General features: G+C 41.7%; 1 protein-coding gene across 1 annotated transcript in view; it reads right to left on the bottom strand.

Moving 5' to 3' along the window:
- The window catches only part of MICU1 (mitochondrial calcium uptake 1), a 170,675-nt gene that overhangs the window by 93,995 nt on the left and 55,035 nt on the right, over nucleotides 1-21,645 (bottom strand). Inside the window, exon 5 of the mRNA XM_063132984.1 lies at nucleotides 7,722-7,765. Within this exon, the coding sequence (XP_062989054.1) occupies nucleotides 7,722-7,765 (44 nt within the window). The remainder of the gene's footprint in view (nucleotides 1-7,721; nucleotides 7,766-21,645) is intronic.

The following is a 21,645-nucleotide window of genomic DNA, read 5'->3' as shown; positions in this document are numbered from 1 at the left end:
TTGTAACTGCAATGCACTTGATGCTCTTATGTTAGTATGAGTATATATATTTTTTCAAGGAAGCCAAGAGGATGCTGTTAAACTTGGCTTGAAAGGTCTAATGTAATAAATAAATCTTCAGGGACTCTCAAATGAAGAGATTAGGTTTCATATTCTTCACATCGAAAGTTTTACCCATATCACACTATATACCAAACTCAGGCAGCAATCCTATGCATATTTACTGGGATGTACTGGGGTTTACTTCAGAATGGACATGTACAGAATTACACTGTCAAACACAAGGGGGAGGACACATGGATTTAAGGCAAATTCATACTTTATTATAGCAATAAAATCAATTTTAAGGGGCTTTTAAATTTTAAAATACAAACATTTATAGGAATGAACACAGCCTTTTAAGGTCTTTCTTCAGTGATAAAATAATTTTAACCCAGAGGAGTTTGCTTATCCTCATTAGAACAGAACTACTTTTAAATATATTTTGCAGACACCCCGCCCCAGGTCCACGTTATGAACTCCACACTATATTTTCCCTATAAAATTATGTTCACAGAAGGATTAAAGTAGAACTTGTACTATTTGTGGTCTTCAGAGGCTAGAAAGAGAAATGTACATGTACCCCTTTACAGCAACAGAAAAAGTATCCATCACCATTTTTAAAAGCCGCACCTGAAATGCAAGACTAGCATTCTACAGTCAAGAGGAAAACAAGACACCAATGTCCCAAGACCCTTCACAGGCAGCAGGAACCGAGCATGCAAGGGAGGAACCCTTGCAAAGAAAGCGAGAAGGACATGCCTCTTAAAAAGGGACAGAATATATTTTGCATTCCCCATTACTGGTGTCTCCCAGGATTTAGAATGGGTCCTGCACATAGTTTCTAACCAGTTATTTTATTTAAAGAGCCATCATATCACCAGCTTACTCTTTCATTATATATTCACTTCCATTTGTTTACAAAGTATGTGTGTGAGAGACCATTATTTTAAATCTAAACTGTTTTAAAAGAACATGTACAATGGAGGCATTTGCAATATAGAGAACACTACACATATCATTTCTTCAGAAAGCAATGTATTTTTATGCACCAGAGTCTAGAAGGTCAATGACAGAATTGTTATTGAGCTCTGAACATCTCAGGAAAAAGAACAAGACATTTATGTAACTCTGAGAGGTAAGGATTTATTGATAACAGTTAAGCAAGCTATCTTCAGTGCTCTGTTCCAGAGCATGGAAGAAGCCCACATTCCATTTTAGTAGAGATGATACTGTATTTATCATGCCAGACTGCTGCAGATGTAGCTGGCTCCCTGAGTAAAGCATGTTGACATACTAGGACACACCTCATAAATCACTGATTATGCTATATGTTTTGCTGTGCACATTGCATTTGCCCAGGATCTGGCTATGACTGAAATGACCGGAGGCAGCATCTACAGTGGTCAAGGAAGCACATCTCTGTCTCTCTTACCCACCAGTATGTCTTTTGTCAGGATTTTACTAAGACTACAAATCCTACATGCACTTGCGTGGGATTAAGCTTCATTGAAAACAATGAGACTCATTTCTGAGTAGACGTGTCTAGGATTGTACTGTAATTGAATATATAAAAGGAATGCTGTACTTCAGTCTTTTGGTCATACCTCTCTCCCACAAATGAGGGAGAGACAAGATTAGAAAATAAATGCAGTTTTTCCAAATTCATATGGTCCAGGAAAAAAATCAGGATTTTCCAAAGATTGTGGGTACAAGCCCTACTTGGAAAAACTGTTTTAACAGGTTTGCACCAACATTTGCACTGGAGGTTTACAATATTATTAAATGTAAATCAGTGAATTAATTTTGGATTTACCAAAAGTTGATAAATTCTAAACATTGTTTTAAAAAACACACAAAAGAAAAAGAATTTGCTCTAAAACATCCCTCAAATGATTTGTGGCTGAAGGGGTTAAGACTACTTTAAGGCAATTTCCCTGCAGTATCTTAAGTTATAATTGAAAATTGGTGCCTGTCAGCTCAGACGTACAGATGCCAGAAAACTGACAAGTCCCTCTTAAGAAGCCTCTTAAAATGTTCAAAATCTACTGAAGTAATGCCCTACTTGCATAGCCCATAATCCTTCGTAATAAATAGGGGTTCCTCAGGGAAGTGTTCTGCCATTGCTGCTTCCACAAACGTACACATTTGTCAACTGAGACAACTCAACACAGAACTACTGCAATGTGAAATGATGCAGCCTTATTTCGGAGAACTAGTCAGCATGCAGGACCTCTCTCTTGAAAATATCCTAAGGCATTAGGAGAGCACTCTAGACATAAACATCAGCAAATGTAAGAGGCTAGAAAGCTTTATAAAAAGATCACTGCATTTAATTAGAAACATATTTTTGTCATTATCCTCTTTTTCCTCTATTCCCTCAGTACCTTTCACAGTTAAAATCATGAGGTGAGAGGCACAAGGAATACATGTTAATAAGTTAAAGTATTAACTCTACGGCCAGAGGGGCTTTAGCACTCTCCTGTTCATCTCAAGAGGGCTGTCCTTGAACTCTTTTCTGAAATATTGATTACACTGAATAAGATATGCAATATAGATAAATCAATATATCTGATTGGATCACCCTTCAGTCATGTAGTAGACACGCTTTCAAGTTAAACATTTCTCTCAGGGTTCAGAAACCCCCCTACTATATCTGATTAATTCTGAAGAACTTTAAAAAAAATGGTTTAGGCAAAGTTAACACCTTACTGGTCATGTCTTGAAATCTTTTACACAATAAATCTGAACCTAGATTTACATAAATGTCTCATGTTCATATTTATCTGCTAGTAACCTATTTATCTGCTAGGTATTTAAAAAGTAACATATCTTTTTAAATACCTGTTTACAAAACTAAGTTCTCTCAGAGTTGTTTATTTCCAATAGCATTTGGAAGTGTACAATCACATGAAAGGGGCCAATTGCATGGGTCTTGCCCATTTAATCGCCATCTGGCCAGGTGGGAAAAACATCCTACATTTGGCCTCATCCATAGGACTCCAGGCTTCCAGACATTAGCACAACAGTGTGGATGCAGTTCCTGAGAGGCTGTGGTAACTATGACTCTGGGGGGAAAGGGGGGGGGGAAGGTGCTCCGCTGTATATATGTGCTAAATGCAACCTTGGATCAACATGCAGGTTTTAAAATATGCAAATAGCATCAACTGGTGGGACATGATAATGATCAGAACAAGGTCAGGCAGAAAGAGGGAATTCAACCCTTTCCTCCCAGGTACTGAGGAAAATATTTCTAATGCAACTGGTATTTACATTGGGAGAAAGTCCTGCATTGTTGCCAGTTCAACACCAGCTTCTGGGAGAAGGGGATTTTCCTCATGACCACAGCAGGGAAGGAAAGGGTCAAGTCCTGCCCCCACAACTGCTGGAATTTAGCACTCCACCCCACTGACATGTATTTGAATTTAATAATTTAATTTGAATTTAATATACAGCTTTTTTAAAAATGCAAAGAGACATTCAATGTCATATTGAAAAACACCTTATCTTAGAAGGCATTGTTAACATTCTCATAATTCAAAGAGAATTAATTCATTCTGGGAGAAGAATTTATCCTGAAAAGTCTTTTAAAAATCCATTAAGAGCCTACTTGGAAGTAAGTTCCACTGACCTCAAAGTGGCTGACTTCTGAGTAGACTTATATAGGATTGTACTGTACATAAATAAATAAATGTCTGGAAATATGCACACAAACCAGAGGTTCCTATCTCAGGGAAACGAGTTATCCAAATTAGTCCTACGTCACTCATTAATTCTGTGGAATATATCCCTTCAGCCGCTTGTTTCTTCTTTATACAGTTTAATGGCAGATAGATGACAAAACGTAATAATCCTAATACTGGGCCTATTCAGAAGACACCTTAAACCATGGCTTTAACCATGCTGAAGAAGGCTTTTTGCTTTATGCACGATGGTTAAAGCTGTGGTTTAAGGTGTCTTCCAAACACAGCCTGGCTTTCTGGCTTAACCACCATGGTTAAAGCCATGGTTTAATGTGTCTTCTGAATGGGGCCAATGTAGGCATATGTGGATAGACTTCATAGGCATGAAAAGCATTAGTTTACATATAAAATTTGGATTTTTAATGTGAATATGGCCATAGACCAACTCTTCCATTTTTGTAGAAAATAGTCAACAGTTTTAAGGCTGAACATTTTATTTCATCTACTACAAAAAGGCCATTGTTTCATTTTGTCACACCAAAGTGGATATTAACTATCGTTACTTAGTAAAACAATCACAAAAATGAGAAGGAAACTAACAAGGATGTCATGTATGAAAAGGCATAACTCTGAAGATTGTTACTACATTTTTGTTGGAAAGAGACTCCATTTCCATATTTTAAGATAAAGCCATTTTATACTCCAAATGAAGAAAATCAAAATTCTTTTGAAGTAATGGGGGGAAAGGATAAATATATACTGTCCCTTTTAAAAGGAAGTGCACATGGAATCTGAAGCACAAACTGGTTGAAGCACATGCTGACAAGTCAGTACCTGCCAAAAATCCTGATGAGAAGGGGAAAGGTTAGGAAGAAAGGGAAGAAAATGAGCAAAGGTTTGGTTACAAAAATAAAAATAAATAAAAGAATAACAATAGTACATCGTAAGAGGAAGAACCACGGAACAAAAACCAAAACAAAAACCACCAATTAACATTTCAGGAAGAAAAAACTGCTGCACACCTTAGCACCAAGAAATAAAGGGAGGCAGAGAAAGATCAGTGCTATTTAAGAGTTACCTGCTAAAACGTAAAGAATTGAAATTAGTAGTTAGTTATCAAATAAAAAAGGGGGAAAGCAAGACTAGTGAAATACTTCCAGTTTATGCCAACAAAACCAATATGCTACAAAGCTTTGACAAGGGCAAGGAAATGGTAAAAGGCAGACTGTTCACAGATATAAAGCAAACTTTGTAAGAAAGGGGCAGTGTGCTCCCCCATTGGCCGGGATGGCTGGGGATGATGGAAGCTGTAGTCCAACAAATGTGAAAGGCACCAAGTTGGGGAAGGCTGTCACATATCATACATAAACCCTTAACAATAGATGTTATTACAGTTAAAGGGATAAGTCTTTCCTGATGGTTAGCGTCTCTATCGTGACTGAAGCATAACACAATTAACCATTGCAGGTAAATATTAATGGCTAACCCCAGGTTAAAAGCTGAGATCCAAATATATCACAGGCAGCTGCCTGAGTTTTCCTAGAGGACATATCTATTAGAATGTGCATGACCATCAGATCTTGGCGTGTGCTGAATAGAGCACAGGCATGTTTGCGGAAGTGGAAGTCGAACTAATGAAATGAGACAAACCTATTAGGTTTAAATAGGGCCACATTTATTAAGTTGAGCGAAGGGACTGGAGGCCTAAATGGGCATCCTGACTAGGCCACTTATAGGCCGTATTGGGATCGGGCAAGCCATTCATATCCAGATAGGTGGTGCTTGTATGTCGCCACCCATCCTGGTTCCCATTTTGGGGTAGGGAGGCCTTCCGATGTCACTCCCACTCACGTTGCAAAACTCTGAGTGAGTATGGTTGGCCTCAAAGGTATCTTATCCCATCACCTGGTGCCGCAGGACTCCCAGCTGAGGGCCTCAGGTGTTACCAATCACCTCAACAGTGCCTAAGAATGCTCACCAAACCTAACCTTGCTCCCGATACCCATACACGTTTGTGTAAATAGCTACTTTTCCCTTTAAGATATACTGAAGCAAGACGTCACATGCTGATCCTTTTCAATTTGCTGTCTATTTTAAAGGGAAAGGCAGTGATTTACGCATATATGCCTGCATTATTCACAACTAATGCAGTACACATGGATTTTGGTTACCATACTTTACAAAATGCAGCATATGAAGCTGTACTTATAAAGCAGAATTTACTAAGGCAAACAGGAAAAGAAACTGGGAAGTTATATGATTGAGATAGGGCGGGCAAGGGAATACAGGAAACTCACTGTTCATTTCTTTACGAAAAATACGCTCTCTTATCAGTGCAACAAAATCTCTTTCAGGTTAAGTCCTTGACAGTTTGAGTTTTCTGTTATTCAACAGCAGAGTGGAAGGATAAATATGTATAGAACCACCCTACAGAGTACAGTTGTCATGGAAAGATCATCAAAAGATCTGAAATGACTCTGCAGCACAAATTCAAATTATCTGGATAGATTTCTCAGGATAGGCTATGTAAGTGCACATAAAATAAAGCACAGCTATAACATGATTTGACGTTTCAGACAACCAGTCAAAGACAGTCCATAACAGAGAGGCAAGGAAATAGGCTCATGACATATTGCTGCAATCTGAACTAAATGCTCTGTGTCCTCAAGGTAAATCCTTTTCAGTGATATTACAAATAGAAGGGCAGGCTGTATTTCCTAGTCAACTGCATTCAACTTTAGGATTCAAACATTAGCCATGTGCATTAGAAGCTTGTGTTTCTTGATCACACTTTGGAATGACCAAGAAAGAATAAGGGTATGCAGATTAAGGTCAGTGGCCATTCAGAGAGAATTCACACCCAGCTCTCCAGGCCAACTTGCACCCCTCTCATCATGGTGATGGTTGGCAGCAGCTTAAGCTTAGCGGCCCTCAGTCCAAGACACTACTGCCATTGCCAAATTAAAATAACCTTACCTCCCATCCAGCTGAATTGGAGGAGAGGCAGATGGTAACACCATCCCACTTGTACAAAGAGCAGCAGGGGATGGAGAGGAAATTACTAGAGGCCCAGTCCATGTCACCCTGATGCACAGTTCAGCTAGGCATGAGAATCAATTTCCCCCATCCCTAGGCAAGCTTCTGGGAATGTCAACCCACCTTCAGAAGGAGCAGAGGGGGCCTGTCTCAGAGGGAGGAGAGAAAGAGTGACAGACGCTGTATTGCAAGAGTCAGCTCTTCAGAATATATCAGCAATACTGTAGTTCATTAAAATGACAAGTCAGCCAGTTATTAAACAAAGCAGGAGAATAAGGTAGTAAGCAAATTTGCTTTTGCCTGAGGGAGTTACTCAATGAGATCAAGAACGAGAAAGAGGAGAAGGAGGCAAAACCAACTTGGAATTCTGCATCTCTTTCTTACATGTAGCCTTGGCCTCCTGGCAGCAGCTTAAACAAGATATATGAAAGACAGATCAACATGAATTAGGTTATTGATATCCAGTGATAGAACAGTTAAAATGACAAAAAAGAGGCCCCCATCTTCCCATTTTAATTTTTAAGAGAGAAGTAAGGGCCATTTTACACATTGCACTATCTTGACACAAAACATGATGAAGAACAATACACGTGAACTTAACCTGAATGAGAAATGTATTAGTTTTGCTGCAAATATGTATTTGGAAGCTGCAGCTAAGTAGGAAAAAATGCATATAAAGAGGCCTGGAAAGAGCAGGAAAGAGCGCTTTTTTAATGTTTGAGTATGATGTTGCTTCTACAGTCTCAATGCTATGCAAGCAGGCAGAGAGAGGCTGTTTAGAATCTTAGATTTGGTTACATTCAACATAGCAAGCCATAAAAAATAAAGAACCTACTATGATCTCCTCCAAACCCAATGCAGCTTTGCATAGTACTACAGAATTTCACGGATAGGGAGAGAATAAATATCCACTTAGTAGTTAAAATAACAATTAACATGCAACCACTGGTTTAGAAAACTCACCTTCCCATCATAGCGCTTCACCACAAACTGATCAAGGCCTAAGTCTGAAAAAAAGAAATTGCAAAAAAAAATAAAAAAATTTATGTAGTATTGCTCAAGCATTATGACCTAACTTTATGAGTGTTTTTCACAAGTTTTATAAACGCATAATTGAAAAGCTATAACCAAACCAAAAGAAAAAGTGCAGGAAATGTGAAGTGTTACGTTTTACTTAACAGTAGCTTTATTTTATAGCTTATTATATAGTTACCGGTGTGGGTAATAACGCCTTCTCTTTATCTATACAAAATTTAAAATGTCACAATACATACTACATCCAAGATTATGCTTCACCAGTGGCTTAATGCACAAGTTAACTATCTATCCATCCACTTTACGTTATTTAATAACCTCATTCTTCCTTTTGCCTATTACTTGAAGCCAGTCATCTGAAGGGCACCAGGTTGCTTGCCTTAAGCGATAACTACCATAATACATCTCAGAATCTTTCATGGCTATCAGTCTTTAAGTAACATTCATTTTACACAAGTTGAAAGCAATTGCTGTTCTATGGACTCCAAGCTAAACACTTAGAAAAGGTAACATTGCAGGGTGTTAAAGTGGGGTGGGGGGAGAGAAGACAGTAATCAATAGTAGGAGGTGGAGGCATGGCTGTAGATCAGACTTACCCAACCTGGTGCTCTCCAGATACTTTGGGCTACAACTGCCAGCATTCTTGACTGTTGTCTATGCTGACTGTGGCTGATGAGAGTTGTAGTCCAAAACATCTGGAGGGCACCAGGCTGAGGAAGGCTATAGTAGATAACTGCACAAGAGATTTTACAGTAGCTTATTATCTTCCACGATGAAATACAGCAAAAAAGGGATTAGCAAGATAAAATATATAGTATATATCAGATGCAGTAAAAGGAGGAATAATTAAATGACACCTTACCTTCGTGCAAGTGTCAACTCCAACACTTTGATTCTAGGTGTTGCTTGCACTAGTTGAGCTAGCAGTTGTGCAACCACTAGCTGGAAAACACCAACCCTTGTAATTTTCTGTTAGCATGATGTTAGATGTAACCCAGAAATGCAGGTTGCTTACCTGTAACTGTAGTTCTTCGAGTGGTCATCTATGCATTCACACATATGGGCTTTGCGCCTGCGCAGAGACCAGACCGGAACCTACTATAGCTGAGTGGAACGTTTTTGGCGGGAACCCCTCCCCCCACGCTACCGCGCATGTCCATGGGGTTCCCGCCCTTACCTCAGTTTACAGGAGTCCGACATTGTGCCCCCATAAACATGAGTGTAAATAAAGTAAAGTACATTCCACAATAAAACAGTGTCATTTATAAGTCTCACACCACCAAGTGGGGATGGTGGGTGGGTTGTGTGAATGCATAGATGACCACTCGAAGAACTACAGTTACAGGTAAGCAACCTGCATTTCTTCTTCGTGGTCTCTATGCATCACACATATGGGCGAGTAGCAAGCTGACATACCTTTGGAGGTGGGTTGGTGCATCATCTGAAGATCTCTGAAAGCACTGTCCTCCCAAATGAGCAGTCCTGCCTCGCACGGGTGTCCAAACTGTAGTGCTTGACAAACGTGGATGGAGTGGACCACGTTGCGGCTCTACAGACTTCTGCCAGTGGGACACCTCTGGTGAAGGCCACCGATGTTGAGACAGCTCTGGTGGAATGAGCTGTCACCGGTTTCACTAACTCTAATTTAGAAATAGAGTAGGCCAATTCAATTGTCTCCACTATCCAACGTGACAGTCGTTGGCAGGAGACAGGAAGTCCCTTAGAAGGCTCCCCATAACAAATAAACAATTGTTTTGTCTTTCTAAAATTGTCCGTTCTGTCTTTGTAAAAAGCAAGAGCCCTTCTTACATCGAGAGTATGCAAGGAAGACTCAAGAGGTGTAGTTGGGTTAGGAAAGAAAGCAGGTAAAGTAATGTGCTGGGACAGATGAAAAGTTGACACTACCTTAGGTAGGAAGGCTGGGTCTGTGCGTAGCACAACCTTGTCCTTATGAAAAATAGTGTACGGGACATCTATCCTAAGAGCTTTAAGCTCACTTGCACGTCTTGCCGATGTGATGGCTACTAAAAAGACAGTCTTTAAAGTAAGCAGCCTAAGGTCTGTCGACGCCATGGGCTCAAAGGGCTTGCGTGTCAGTGCTTGCAGCACAACTGACAGGCTCCATGGCGGCACGATACTTTTCACAGTCGGTATCGTGTTCTTCAGACCTCTTAGAAATTTCTTCGTTGTTGGATGGGTAAAAGGTGTAAACCCATCTATACCTTGGTGAAAAGATGTAATCGCAGCAAGGTGAACCCTGATGGACGCGAGCTTAAGTCCCTGCTGGAAAAGTGTCAATAAATAATTGAGGATGAAAGATAAGTGGCAAGATTCTGGTGTTTGATCTTGTTCTGAAGCAAAGTCCTGAAATCTTTGCCACTTTGCTGCATAAGTTTTCCTTGTGGAAGGCTTTAGTGCTGCCAATATAATGTGGTCCACAGTCAAAGTTCTGGTACCGAAGGGGGAGTAGTTGCTATCCTCCATGCAGTCATCTTGAGGGTCGACAGATCTGCGTGTCGAACCTTGCCCCGGTGTCGAGACAGTAGCTTCGGTGTCGACGGGAGCCTGATGTAATCCCCTCTCGATAACCGAAGGGCGTGAGAGAACCACGTCTGTCGAGGCCACCACGGTGTGATCAGGATGCAATTGGAGTTGTCCCTCTGGATCTTGGCTATCACTCTTGTCAATAATGGAAAGGGAGGAAACATGTACAGGAGGTTTCCTCTCCAAGTCCTGGTGAAAGCGTCTCCTAGAGAGCGCTTTCCTTTTCCTGCTCTGCTGCAAAACTTGGTACAGACTGCGTTGTCCTCGGTAGCGAAGACATCGACAGCAGGGCGGCCCCAGTACCGAAAAAGACTTTCTCGAACTTCGACATCGAGCTCCCACTCGTGGTCGACATGGAAGGACCTGCTGAGAGAGTCCGCAATGATGTTCTCCTTGCCGGCTACATGGATTGCAGTCAGGTAAGTCCTTCTCTTTATGCACCAGTTCCATATCCTGAGTGCAGAACGGTTCAGGGGGTGAGATCTTGTTCCACCCTGCCTGTTGATGTAAGCCACTACGGTAGTATTGTCCGTCGCGATCAAGACATTCTGGCCCTCGATCAACTGTGCAAATGCTTTTATCGCATTTTCTACTGCCAGGAGTTCGAGGTGATTGATGTGCTGTTCTCTCTGTGATCGAGGCCAACGACCTTGAGAGGTAAGGGAGTTGCAATGGGCTCCCCATCCTTCTAAAGATGCATCTGTTGTGATCGTTACCGAAGGCGCCTGTTGTTGAAACGGAACGCCTTCGAGAAGAGTCGACATCGAGAACCACCATTTCAGCGATGCCCTCACTTGCTTCGGTATCGAAAGGTAAGTTCGTCGAGCATTGTGCCTGAGATCGAAAGTCCTCAGAAACCAGGCCTGCAATACCCTCATTCTGAGTCTTGAAAACCTGATGACTGCCGTAGTAGCTGCCATCAGACCCAACAATCTTTGAACTGTCCATGCCGAAACTTTTCGGCGGCTCTCGGTATCGATGGCTAACTGCTGCAAGGTGTTTGCCCTGGTTGAAGGTAAGTATGCTCTCCCGTCCTGAGAGGATAGGGTTACCCCTATGAAGTCCAATCTCTGCTGTGGAGTCAAAACGGACTTTTCGCGGTTGACCCACAGTCCTAACGAGTCCAAGAGGTTGAGGGTGGTTCGTATGTCCGACTGGAGTGTATTTCTGTTGTCTGCTACGAGGAGCCAATCGTCCAGGTATGGGTAAATGTAAATGCCTTCCTGTCTTAGGTGGGCGCACACAACAGCCATGACCTTCGTGAAAACCCTCGGCGCCGTGGCCAACCCGAACGGAAGAACGGTGAACTGGTACTGGGATGCACCGATCGAAAACCGAAGGTAAGCTTGATGCAACTTCCTGATGGAGATGTGGAAGTACGCATCCTTCAGATCCACCACTGCGAACCAAACTCCTTTTTGTAGAAGCTGTAAAATAGAAGTAACCGTTGTCATACGGAATTTCCTCGGGGTGATGAACTTGTTCAGATGTCTTAAGTCCATGATCGGTCGAAGACCTCCATCCTTCTTCGGGACCGTGAAGTAACGGGAGAAAAATCCCTGGTTGAGCTCCTCTGCAGGTACGGGAGAGATAGCTCCCTTCGATAGTAAAGTCTGTACCTCGAGAAGCAGAGGAGGGGATGGAGTCGTTACCTTCACGCCGGAAAAGGGAGGAAGGGCATCGAGCTCGATGGCGTAGCCCGAGTTGATGATAGTGAGCACCCAGGAGTCTGATGTTATTAACTCCCATTGATGGTAATGGGGTGCTAGGCGGTTCGCGAAGGGAGGTGGATCTGGGTCCGAAAAGTCAAACCCGCTGCTTTTTAGAGAAGTCGGGCTGCCGCTTATCCTGTTGGTATCTGCCCTGGTAAGGCCTCTTCCTCTGCAGCTGCTGTTGTTGCTGCCGAGGTTGAGGCTGATATTGTGGTCGATGTTGTTGTTGTATGGGAGGCCTTGTCCATCTTTTGGTTCGGTATTGGGTCTGAGGAGGAGCAGTAAACCCCATCTTTTTTGCTGTTGTCCTTGCTTTATAGATGGAGTCCAGTGTCTCATCGGTCTTGGTATTAAATAGACCTTCGCCAACGAATGGCATATTTTCAATTCTCCACTTTGTTTCTTGTGTGAGATTAGCTGATCTGAGCCATGCATGCCTCCTCAAAGAAATGGCACCCATCATCGACTTTGAGTGGCAGTCCACTTGATGTCGAGCGGTGGACAACTGTTGTCTTGCTATGGCTGTCGCTTCGCTCTGAAAGACTCTTGCGAGCTCCTTTTTATCCTCAGGAAGATGCTCGCATAGGGAACCCATCTTTTCCCAAAGGAAAATCTGGTATCTCGCCATAGTTGCTTCATACGCCGACGCTTTGATTCCCAAAGAGGAGGATGCATAGACTCTTCTTCCAGTTTGATCCAACTTTCTCCCCTCCCTATCTACAGGCGCAGAATGGGCTTTATGAGACTGTCCTTGTGCCGATTCTACTACTATGGAATTCGGCTTAGGATGCTGTACCAAGAATTGTGCCTCATCCTCTCTAACGCGATATAGTGTCTCTAGTCTTTTTGATGTTGTTTGAGCCACTGCTGGAGTCTTCCATGACAACTGAGCCGCTTGTTTTAGAGCGTGGGGTATAGGAATGGCCAAGCGTTGATTTGTAGTTGTTTGGAACACATCATAAATAGGATCGATGACGGATTCATCTGCCTGCTGAATGTCGAGACCTAATGCGTTAGCCATTCTGAGCATATGGTCTGAGAACCGGACCATATCATCAGACGGAGAAGAAGGGTCAGCATCATCGACTGCATCGTCCGGCGAAGGTGCGGTTGGAACCAAAGAGTGAGCCGACTCGGAGTCAGATGGATAGTTCCCTTCTGGCGAGGACAGCGTCACCACCTGCAAGTCTAAACGTTCTTCCTGTGTAGGTAGTGCAGTCGATGCAGCGATCGGTATCACATGTTGCTCATGGTGTCGAGGGGTCGATACCGTGGAGACTTGATGCTCGGAAGGAGGAGGCAAGGGCAACTGGCATACCCTCGATGTTGGAGGAGGATGTGCATAATAGCCCTCAGGCTGGTAATGCTCCTGGCCACCTTGAAAAAACTGCTGTGGTCGGTAACGATCCCACTGGTAGTAGCCGTATCTGGATTGGGGATCAGAGTACTGAGATACTCTGTCCCATTCACGCCTTGGAGTATGTCTTGGCGAGGGCTGCCCGGGGATTAAACCCTGGAGCTCCTGGGGTCTAACAGGTTGTCGAGCGGAGGCCACCGACACCGAATCCCGAATCTCGCCTTCGGATAGACTTGTAGGACGTGTCGGTACCGTGGCCATCGGTACCGACATCGATCTCGATACCGAAGGAGACCTCGGTATCGAAGTGGTCGGCGCGGCGGGAGGGGTGGAATGGCTCCTGGCCGATTCCCGCAGCCGAGGTGACGCTATGGTGGATTTCTCCGCGTCCCTCTTTTTCTTCTTCTTCTTCTTCTTCTCCAGCTCAGAAGAAGGTATCAAAGTTCTGGCTTTTTTAGAGATCTTTTTAGCCAACGAACTTGATAAAGACCGACCAGGCGTGAGGGGTATCTCAGCCCTATTAGCTCTGGCCTGCACTTCAGTGCTGTGGTCTGGCGGTTTTTCCGTTACAGTCGTTGTAACTGCCGTCTTACGGGCAACAGACTTTTGAACCGCCGCTCTCTCCATCGTAGGGGCCTCCGTGGCCTTAAGAGCTTTTTCCCAGAGTGTCGAACGGAGTCGGTCTGCTCGATTTTTTCTGGTTTGCTTGGTAAAAGACATACAGTGGTGGCAGGTCTCTACCACATGTCCCTCTCCCAAACAGATAATACACAAAGAATGGCCGTCCGAGGGAGGAAGCTTCGCTCCACACTTAACGCACTTTCTAAATGGTGCTTTGATTGCCATAAAGGCCTCACGCGACCGAAGTCGCTGAGGAGAAATCTAACTATAACAATTTTTTTTTTTTTTTTTTATATAGGACAGAATAAAGGCTAAAGAAGATAAGTTAAAGTGAGAAGCGAACGAGAAGAGAAAAGAATGAAGAAAAAGGTATTTTAATAGAGAATACGCTAAGTAGGCTGGTTCTATGTCTAAGCACGATGGCGGACGACGAAGAACTGAGGTAAGGGCGGGAACCCCATGGACATGCGCGGTAGCGTGGGGGGAGGGGTTCCCGCCAAAAACGTTCCACTCAGCTATAGTAGGTTCCGGTCTGGTCTCTGCGCAGGCGCAAAGCCCATATGTGTGAATGCATAGAGACCACGAAGAAGAACTAGTACAACAAGTGCAAGCAATACCTAATCTAAAGAAGTCATATGAGTTGTACAATGCTTTGCACAACAGCTTGTTCAAGTAAAATCAAAGTATTAGATTCGAAACTGGTACAAAGATAAAAATGGTGTTTCCACAAGCAGTAGAAACTTTGAATAAAATCCAACCGAAGTCCTACTTAGAGCCACTTATGTTGGATTTTACCCCTTGCACTAGCAGAATGACAACACTGGATACAACCCAAAGTGATGGGAAAGGTTTGAAATCATATTGTTTTGGTTACATAGCTACTGTTAACAGGGATACAGTTCCTAAGCTGCTATTCCTGTTTATAGACTCAAAGCTTGTTAAAGAGCTGGGGGGGGGGGACAGTATCAGATTTTGTCAGGGGGGATATGCTAACAAGGATTGAGCTTCACATACTGTAAAAGACGAAAAAAGTTATGGAGAAGTGTAATTGCCAAACTTAATGCTGTGCTATTAGGCCACATGACTAGCTTGAGCGATGGTCTGGTTTAAGAGCAAGGAATCCCTGTGTCCTTGGAAACTTGAATATGGTCCAGTAGGGAAAATAAAAAAAACAATTCAGTAAGGATAAAGCAGAAGCATCTCTGTTTGAGTCAATAAGATATGATAAGAATTTCAATTTAAATCAATGGTGTGGTCTGTTTAGTACATGGGAAGAATACAATCTGTATAATTATAATAATTTTATTTTAAAAGCCCAGTACTTGCAAAATGTGCAGCGGTTCAAAATACACAGGTTAATAATCCACCTTTTCATTACCACCTACAGATCAGGAATTCCATTGCTTATTGAGGAGAACCAACATCAATGAATTTGAAAATATGCTTGTTTGATAACCCACCCAAATTAGGTCTAAAATATAATCTATTATTAGTAGGGGGCAGAAGGGAAATCAGTGAAGATCTTTTTAAAACTGATGGGCAAACTTTACAAGTTTAAAAATAATACAACGGAAAGGGCCCATATTCTTGAAATGGCAAATGATTTCCATTAAACTCAGATTCACACACACTGCAGATTATGGTTGTTCATTAGGTTGATAGATGAGACCTTCAGGGACCTAACAGTGACGTCCCACTCCTTTGGTGACAGCTCCTCTGCAGTCAGGGAGAATGAGGGTCTCGAGGAAAGAGCGTGTCACTCTGAGGAAGAGGAAAATGATCCCTTAGAAGGGACCCATTCCTTAGGAGACATGCAAATATCCTCTCACACCAAGGATGTGCCTCCAGGGGGAGGGGGGCTTGTGGTAGTGGGAGATTCAATCATTAGACACATAGACAGCTGGATTTGTGACGGGCATATAGACCGCATGGAAAATTGCCTTCCTGGTGTGAAGGTTGCGGATATCACGCGCTGTCTAAATAGCATAGTAGACAGTGCTGGTGTGGAGTCAGTTGTCATAGTGGTCCATGTTGGTACCAGCGATGTGGGGAAATGTAGTCAAGATGTCCTGGAAGCCAAATTTAGGTTGCTACATAGGAGGTTAAACTCCAGGACTACCAAGATGGCTTTCTCTGAAATGCTACCAGTTCCATGCGCAGGACCAGCTAGACAGGCACAGTTGAGAAGTCTCAATGTGTGGATGAGACGCATTGTAATGAGATGCATCCTACTGTAAAACCATTGTATGGAGGACTGTAAATGAATCTTGTACCTCTGTGCCCCTCTCCTTCTTCTCTATTTCATATTTAGTATCCAAACAGGCATATTATGGTTAACAGGAAATAGAAAGGGAATCCACATGTAATGGGAAGGACAACAAGTCTGCAGCTCAGTCATGATCCCCTGAATATGGTTTGGAGTACCAACCAAATAGTGCCAAAGAATGAATGAAAATAATGGATTTATTAACAGCCACACAAATTGTTTTAGTCAAACATCGAAAATTAAGTATTCCTATTAGGAAACAATGACTGGAAAGGTTCTGGCACACCTCTGAAATCAAGAAATTTACTTTGCTAATTCATGCAAGAAGCTGAAATGTAGATGTATGATCTTTTAATAATAGTTGGATGAAATCTGTAATGGATGAGATTTGTGGAACCATCATTATAGCACTAGATGAGTTCCAGAGCCTATTTTCTCAGTATTATGAATATTCATCCTATCTGTATTTATTTATACTACTAAAAAGAGCACATATATAAAAAGAAGTTACTAGATGGGATTTTAAATAATCACTGCATAATCTTATTACTCAGATTGGCAAGATGAGAGGAGTGTGTGTGTGGTTTAACAGCCTTGATCAGCAAGGCAGAGAATATATCATCGCCACCTGTTTATGAGTAAACATGATTAAATGCTTTTCATTTATTCAGAAGTTCATAATGGTCATGGAGCAGGAAATGGAGTTATTAATCAGTGCAGATTATCTTTTAGCCTCTCCTAAGCCAAGGCAATAAAAATCCTTTGTCAGTGTTTTTAACCTTAAAAAATGAACTAAACATCTATCATCATCATCATCATCACCACCACAACCACTGCAGCAACACAAAGGAGGGAAGGAAGTTATAATGTTGTCAAAAAGCATACTGGGTTCTTTTCCTCGCCAGAAGATAAACCCCACACTTTTAAGTCTGTTTAAAGTCAATCACAGAGGTAAGCAGCTTCTTAAATCTCTCCCACTGAAACCAATACAATATGAAAGTGCTCATCTCTGGCTTGATATCACCCTATGAATTTGTGTTAACAATGCACAGTATCCAATACTGCCAGTGCGAACCTGATGGTTCTGTTACGCTTGCAGGACCCACCACCTCTTGTACAACAGCTCACACTTTCAACTGTAATCCGGTACACACTAATTTTGAAAATGGGAACACATCAGCAAAGCTGCCTTCTGCAACTTCTGCTGACCATCCCTGTTCCAGAAACAAACGTTTCATTCATTTTCAATTGGTGCAGGATCCACTAATTTCTTGTTGCACTAGTGGTCCAGCTATTGTGTCGGCAGCATTAGATCCTGCCCTTTATTATGCCTAATACTAACCTTTATTGCCATCATCATCATCTATATAGTGCTCTCTATGGACATAGCATTTCACAACCTAGGAAAGGACCCCATATCAAGGAGCCTATGATCAGCCCCTGCCGTACTGACAACATTGGCTGTCCCCTTGGACTAGCCAATCGAAACTGGGCCTTCAGTACTGAGGGCTGTCCTTTCTCATACACAATAATCAGGTTAATATTAAATTATATGGATATAATGTTAGCTCTAAATTGTTCTAGTTTTCCTAGTAACCATCAGACCTTACTTCTACCTATCAGTCAAAGGCATTTCATTTTTTGTTTCCTATTTAGTTTTTGTGAGTACAGGGATGGGCCAAGGCAGAGTGCAACAGAAAGGAGCAATCCTGGAAAGAAAAAAACTGTTCAAAGCACAGGTTGCCGTATTCCCATAGTTAATGTTACAAACTGTCACAAGTGTTGGTCGTAAGAGAGACCCTCTGTGTGAATATCCACAGGTTAAAAAAAAAAGGAAATGGTCAAAAATGTATACAAAATAGATACATGGCCACTGGTTTCAAGAAAGAAGCAACAGTGTAAAACATACTATATTTCATGGTAAATTAGTATGGTTTAGTGGTTGGATTTGTTTGGAAAATGTTTTTAACTTTTGTAAACTGTCCAGAGAGCTTCAGCTATGGAGCAGTATATAAATGTAAATAATAATAATAATAATAATAATAATAATAATAATAATAATAATAATAATAGAAAATATATGTACAGTAACAATGGGAAACTTTATTGTGGCGTTACACCCCACAAGTCAGTTCCCAAATGTATGTCTGCAGTATGTAAGTCTGTGGTGAGTTTAGAATGTTGGCCTGAGTGGGTGGAGTTAGAATGTCTGGGGAGGGGGAGGGGTGATATATAAGGGAAGGACTGAGGGGATTGAGAGGGACTTGTTAGGTACTCTTAGAGTCTTTAGTGCTCTCTGTGTTTAGGGTACTTAAGTTCTGGGAAATTTGAGGGTCAGTGTAGAGAGTGGTGTCTTTGGAGTGTGGTGTGCACGTAGTTGATGTATATTAATCAATACTGATAATAAAGAAATTTCAGGATTGATTGCGTGTGAAAAAGGAAAGTGCGTATGTGAATGAGTGAAAGATTGGATGAAAGGTTTCAAAAAGGTTTTTAAATGTTTTATTTGAAACAAAACTTGTGAACTTTTAAAAAGAAATTTTAATTATTTTGTTTTTAACTACCACAAAAATCCCACGTGTCTGTTTGGCATTTATCATTTGAAGTTTACATATTTAGCACCCACTCTGACAATCATTCACCTCAGCACATATAACTCACAGTGTTTTATTTTATATATTAAAATCCTTCTCCATTTAAACCCCTTTCTCCACATAGTTTGGAGGAAGGTGGTTTTTATCCCTTGCCTCAGGCGTATCAAGCAGTGGTGCTTGGCTTGAGCAGGGAGTAGCCGCGGCCAGGCTTGGTGTTCAGAGCCTGTGTCGTTGCAAGCGGTATATAAATGATGATGATAATAATAATAATAATAATAATAATAATAATAATAGAAAATATATGTACAGTAACAATGGGAAACTTTATTTTGGGCCACCTGGAGTTAAGGAGAAGCACTGTACGGTTGGAATTATAAGAGGGGATGTTTTTGTATTCTATGTATTATAAAAAATGTTGCATATAAATATATATTTTTCACGTTAAAGTATTAGACAAATCCTTTAACTGTCATGTTACCTCAATGAAACATCCCCATGCAGAGGCAGTATACCACTTAATACTACACAGTGGAGACACACAACAGGGAAAACCCATCACCTTTACGTCCTATTTGTGAGTACATAAGACACCAGGTTGGCCACTGTTGGAAAAAGAATGCTGGATTGCATAGATCGTTGTTTAATTCAGTAGGCAACTCTTAGGCTCTAATATGTGAACAAACACCTCCATCAGCCAAACCTTATTATCAGAAATACTAATAGCTAACTCAATTGAGCACAGGTCCTTATGTAGCCATAACGTAACCTAACATACAAGAGGGGGCATATCTAGATGAGGGGGGTGGAGGGCGACGATGTCACAATTTTATGATCGCGAGATCGTCTCCCTCGTCTACACGCAGCGCATGACGTCCCAGGGAGAAGGGAATGTTGCGGCCGCCATTTTGTTTTGTTTTTTTAAAATCCAAGCAGAGCACAGCAGCACTCCTGTGAAAAATGTGTTTTGTAAAACCTCGTGCTCCCCCCACCCCACCCCAATGTGTCCCATGCCCTGCTCCTCGCATTTACTCCGGGCCACACTTTCTGCAGTCTCGGGATCATCCCGAGACTGCAGAAAAATCGGGAAAACCAGGTAGGGCGATATCCCAGGGAAAGCGAGCAATCATCCCTAAGGAGGAAAAAGCACCACAAAATAGCCTAATGAAAATTGAGCATGCTCAATGTGCACAAAATACTGTTTTACAGTTGCAGACGAAGTGGGGGGGGAGAATAGGGAAAGAAATAGGAGTAACCACAACAGAAGCACTTCACACTATAACGTTTTGTTGCAGAGCCCATTTGTTTAATGTATGTTCTCGGATTTGAGTAAGATACATATCCAATAGAGTATTTATAAGGATCAACAACTGAATGGCATAAAACACTTTGTACCCTGGGATGTACTACAGAAAATTAATTTTCTGTATTTTTTCGTCAAACAGGTTCTTAAGAACATTTATTTTCGAAACAGCTACTTCTAGCAAAAATTGTGTTTACATATAAGACATGTACATAATTCATAAATGCATATTTTTTCTAAAAACAACAACCCTGTAACCTAATCTCAATCAAAATGCAACACTAGCATATTGCACTTTCATTGCCTAAAAAAAGCAAAGAAAAAAAGAAAAGAAGTATGGTTAGCTATTTCAATTTCCTGACTTCTGTTAGAAACATGTAAGAAGAGGTCAAGAGGAGATCAACAGGAAGTTTCAGAGAAACTGCTTGGTAATTACCTTTCTACAAGAGTTATCCAAAATCCATCAGACAGTAACCTGAGGTCACTAACAACCAGTGTTTAACATAATAAAGAGCTTCTCACCATTTTTAATTACTTCCCATAAGCAAACCTCTACTCTTATTACTTGTTCCAGTACATATTCTCTCAGTAAAGCCTGCCATTATAACTGCACTAACTCATGTCATTGCAACTGCACTAACTCATCGTTAACCATATGGCCAGAGAAATTGCATCGTCTGGCGACAATACTAATATCACAGTCACTGAACTCTCCATCTTCTTCCAGAAGATACATTTATTTAACATTGAACAACAGTGAACATTTATTCAACACCGCTGAAGTCCTCTGATATGGTCTCAGATGTTTCCAAACAGGTTGCCCGAGGAGAGTGCAAACTTTAAAAATATTCTTTGCAATGAGGCTGCCCCATTAAGGCCTTAGTCTGATTCGTGCACCTAAACTGCAGCCAGTGTGGTATGGTGGCTAGAGTGTTGGACTGAGAGTCAGGAGATCTGGGTTCAAATCCCCACTTGGCCATGGAGGCTCGCTGGGTGATGTTCGGCCAGTCACAGACTCTCAGCTCAACCTTCCTCACAGGGTTGTTGTTGAAAGGATAAAATGGGAAAGAGAATTATGAATACCGCCTTGGGTTCCTTGAAGGAAAAAAGGCGGGGTATAAATGTAATACATACATAAATAAATAAATAAATAAATAAATAAATAAATAAATATTTGACTGCCTTTAAATCAGTATCCCAAAATGCTTGCTTCAGGGAGGATGCTGAACAGTCTCAAAGCCTCTAGGAGCTGGAATCAAAGAGCTCAGAAGAAGGGCTTCTGAAACTCCTCGCCCTCAAGCTTAAAAGGGGGAGGAATAGTTGAGTATCAATTCTCACTTCACCCAGAGAACCTGTTTATCTCACTGCCTTCCCATAGGGAGTCATGCCCACAGACAGCAATTCTCAGGAGAGGGCAACTGAAAATCAGCGACCCACATTGTTTTAACTAAAATGGTG

The sequence above is a fragment of the Elgaria multicarinata genome, chromosome 8 (genome assembly GCF_023053635.1).
Source record: "Elgaria multicarinata webbii isolate HBS135686 ecotype San Diego chromosome 8, rElgMul1.1.pri, whole genome shotgun sequence".
In the NCBI taxonomy this organism is placed as follows: Eukaryota; Metazoa; Chordata; class Lepidosauria; order Squamata; family Anguidae; genus Elgaria; species Elgaria multicarinata.
The sequence above is the reverse complement of the archived record's forward strand: the minus strand, read 5'-3'. Positions and strand labels throughout refer to the sequence as shown.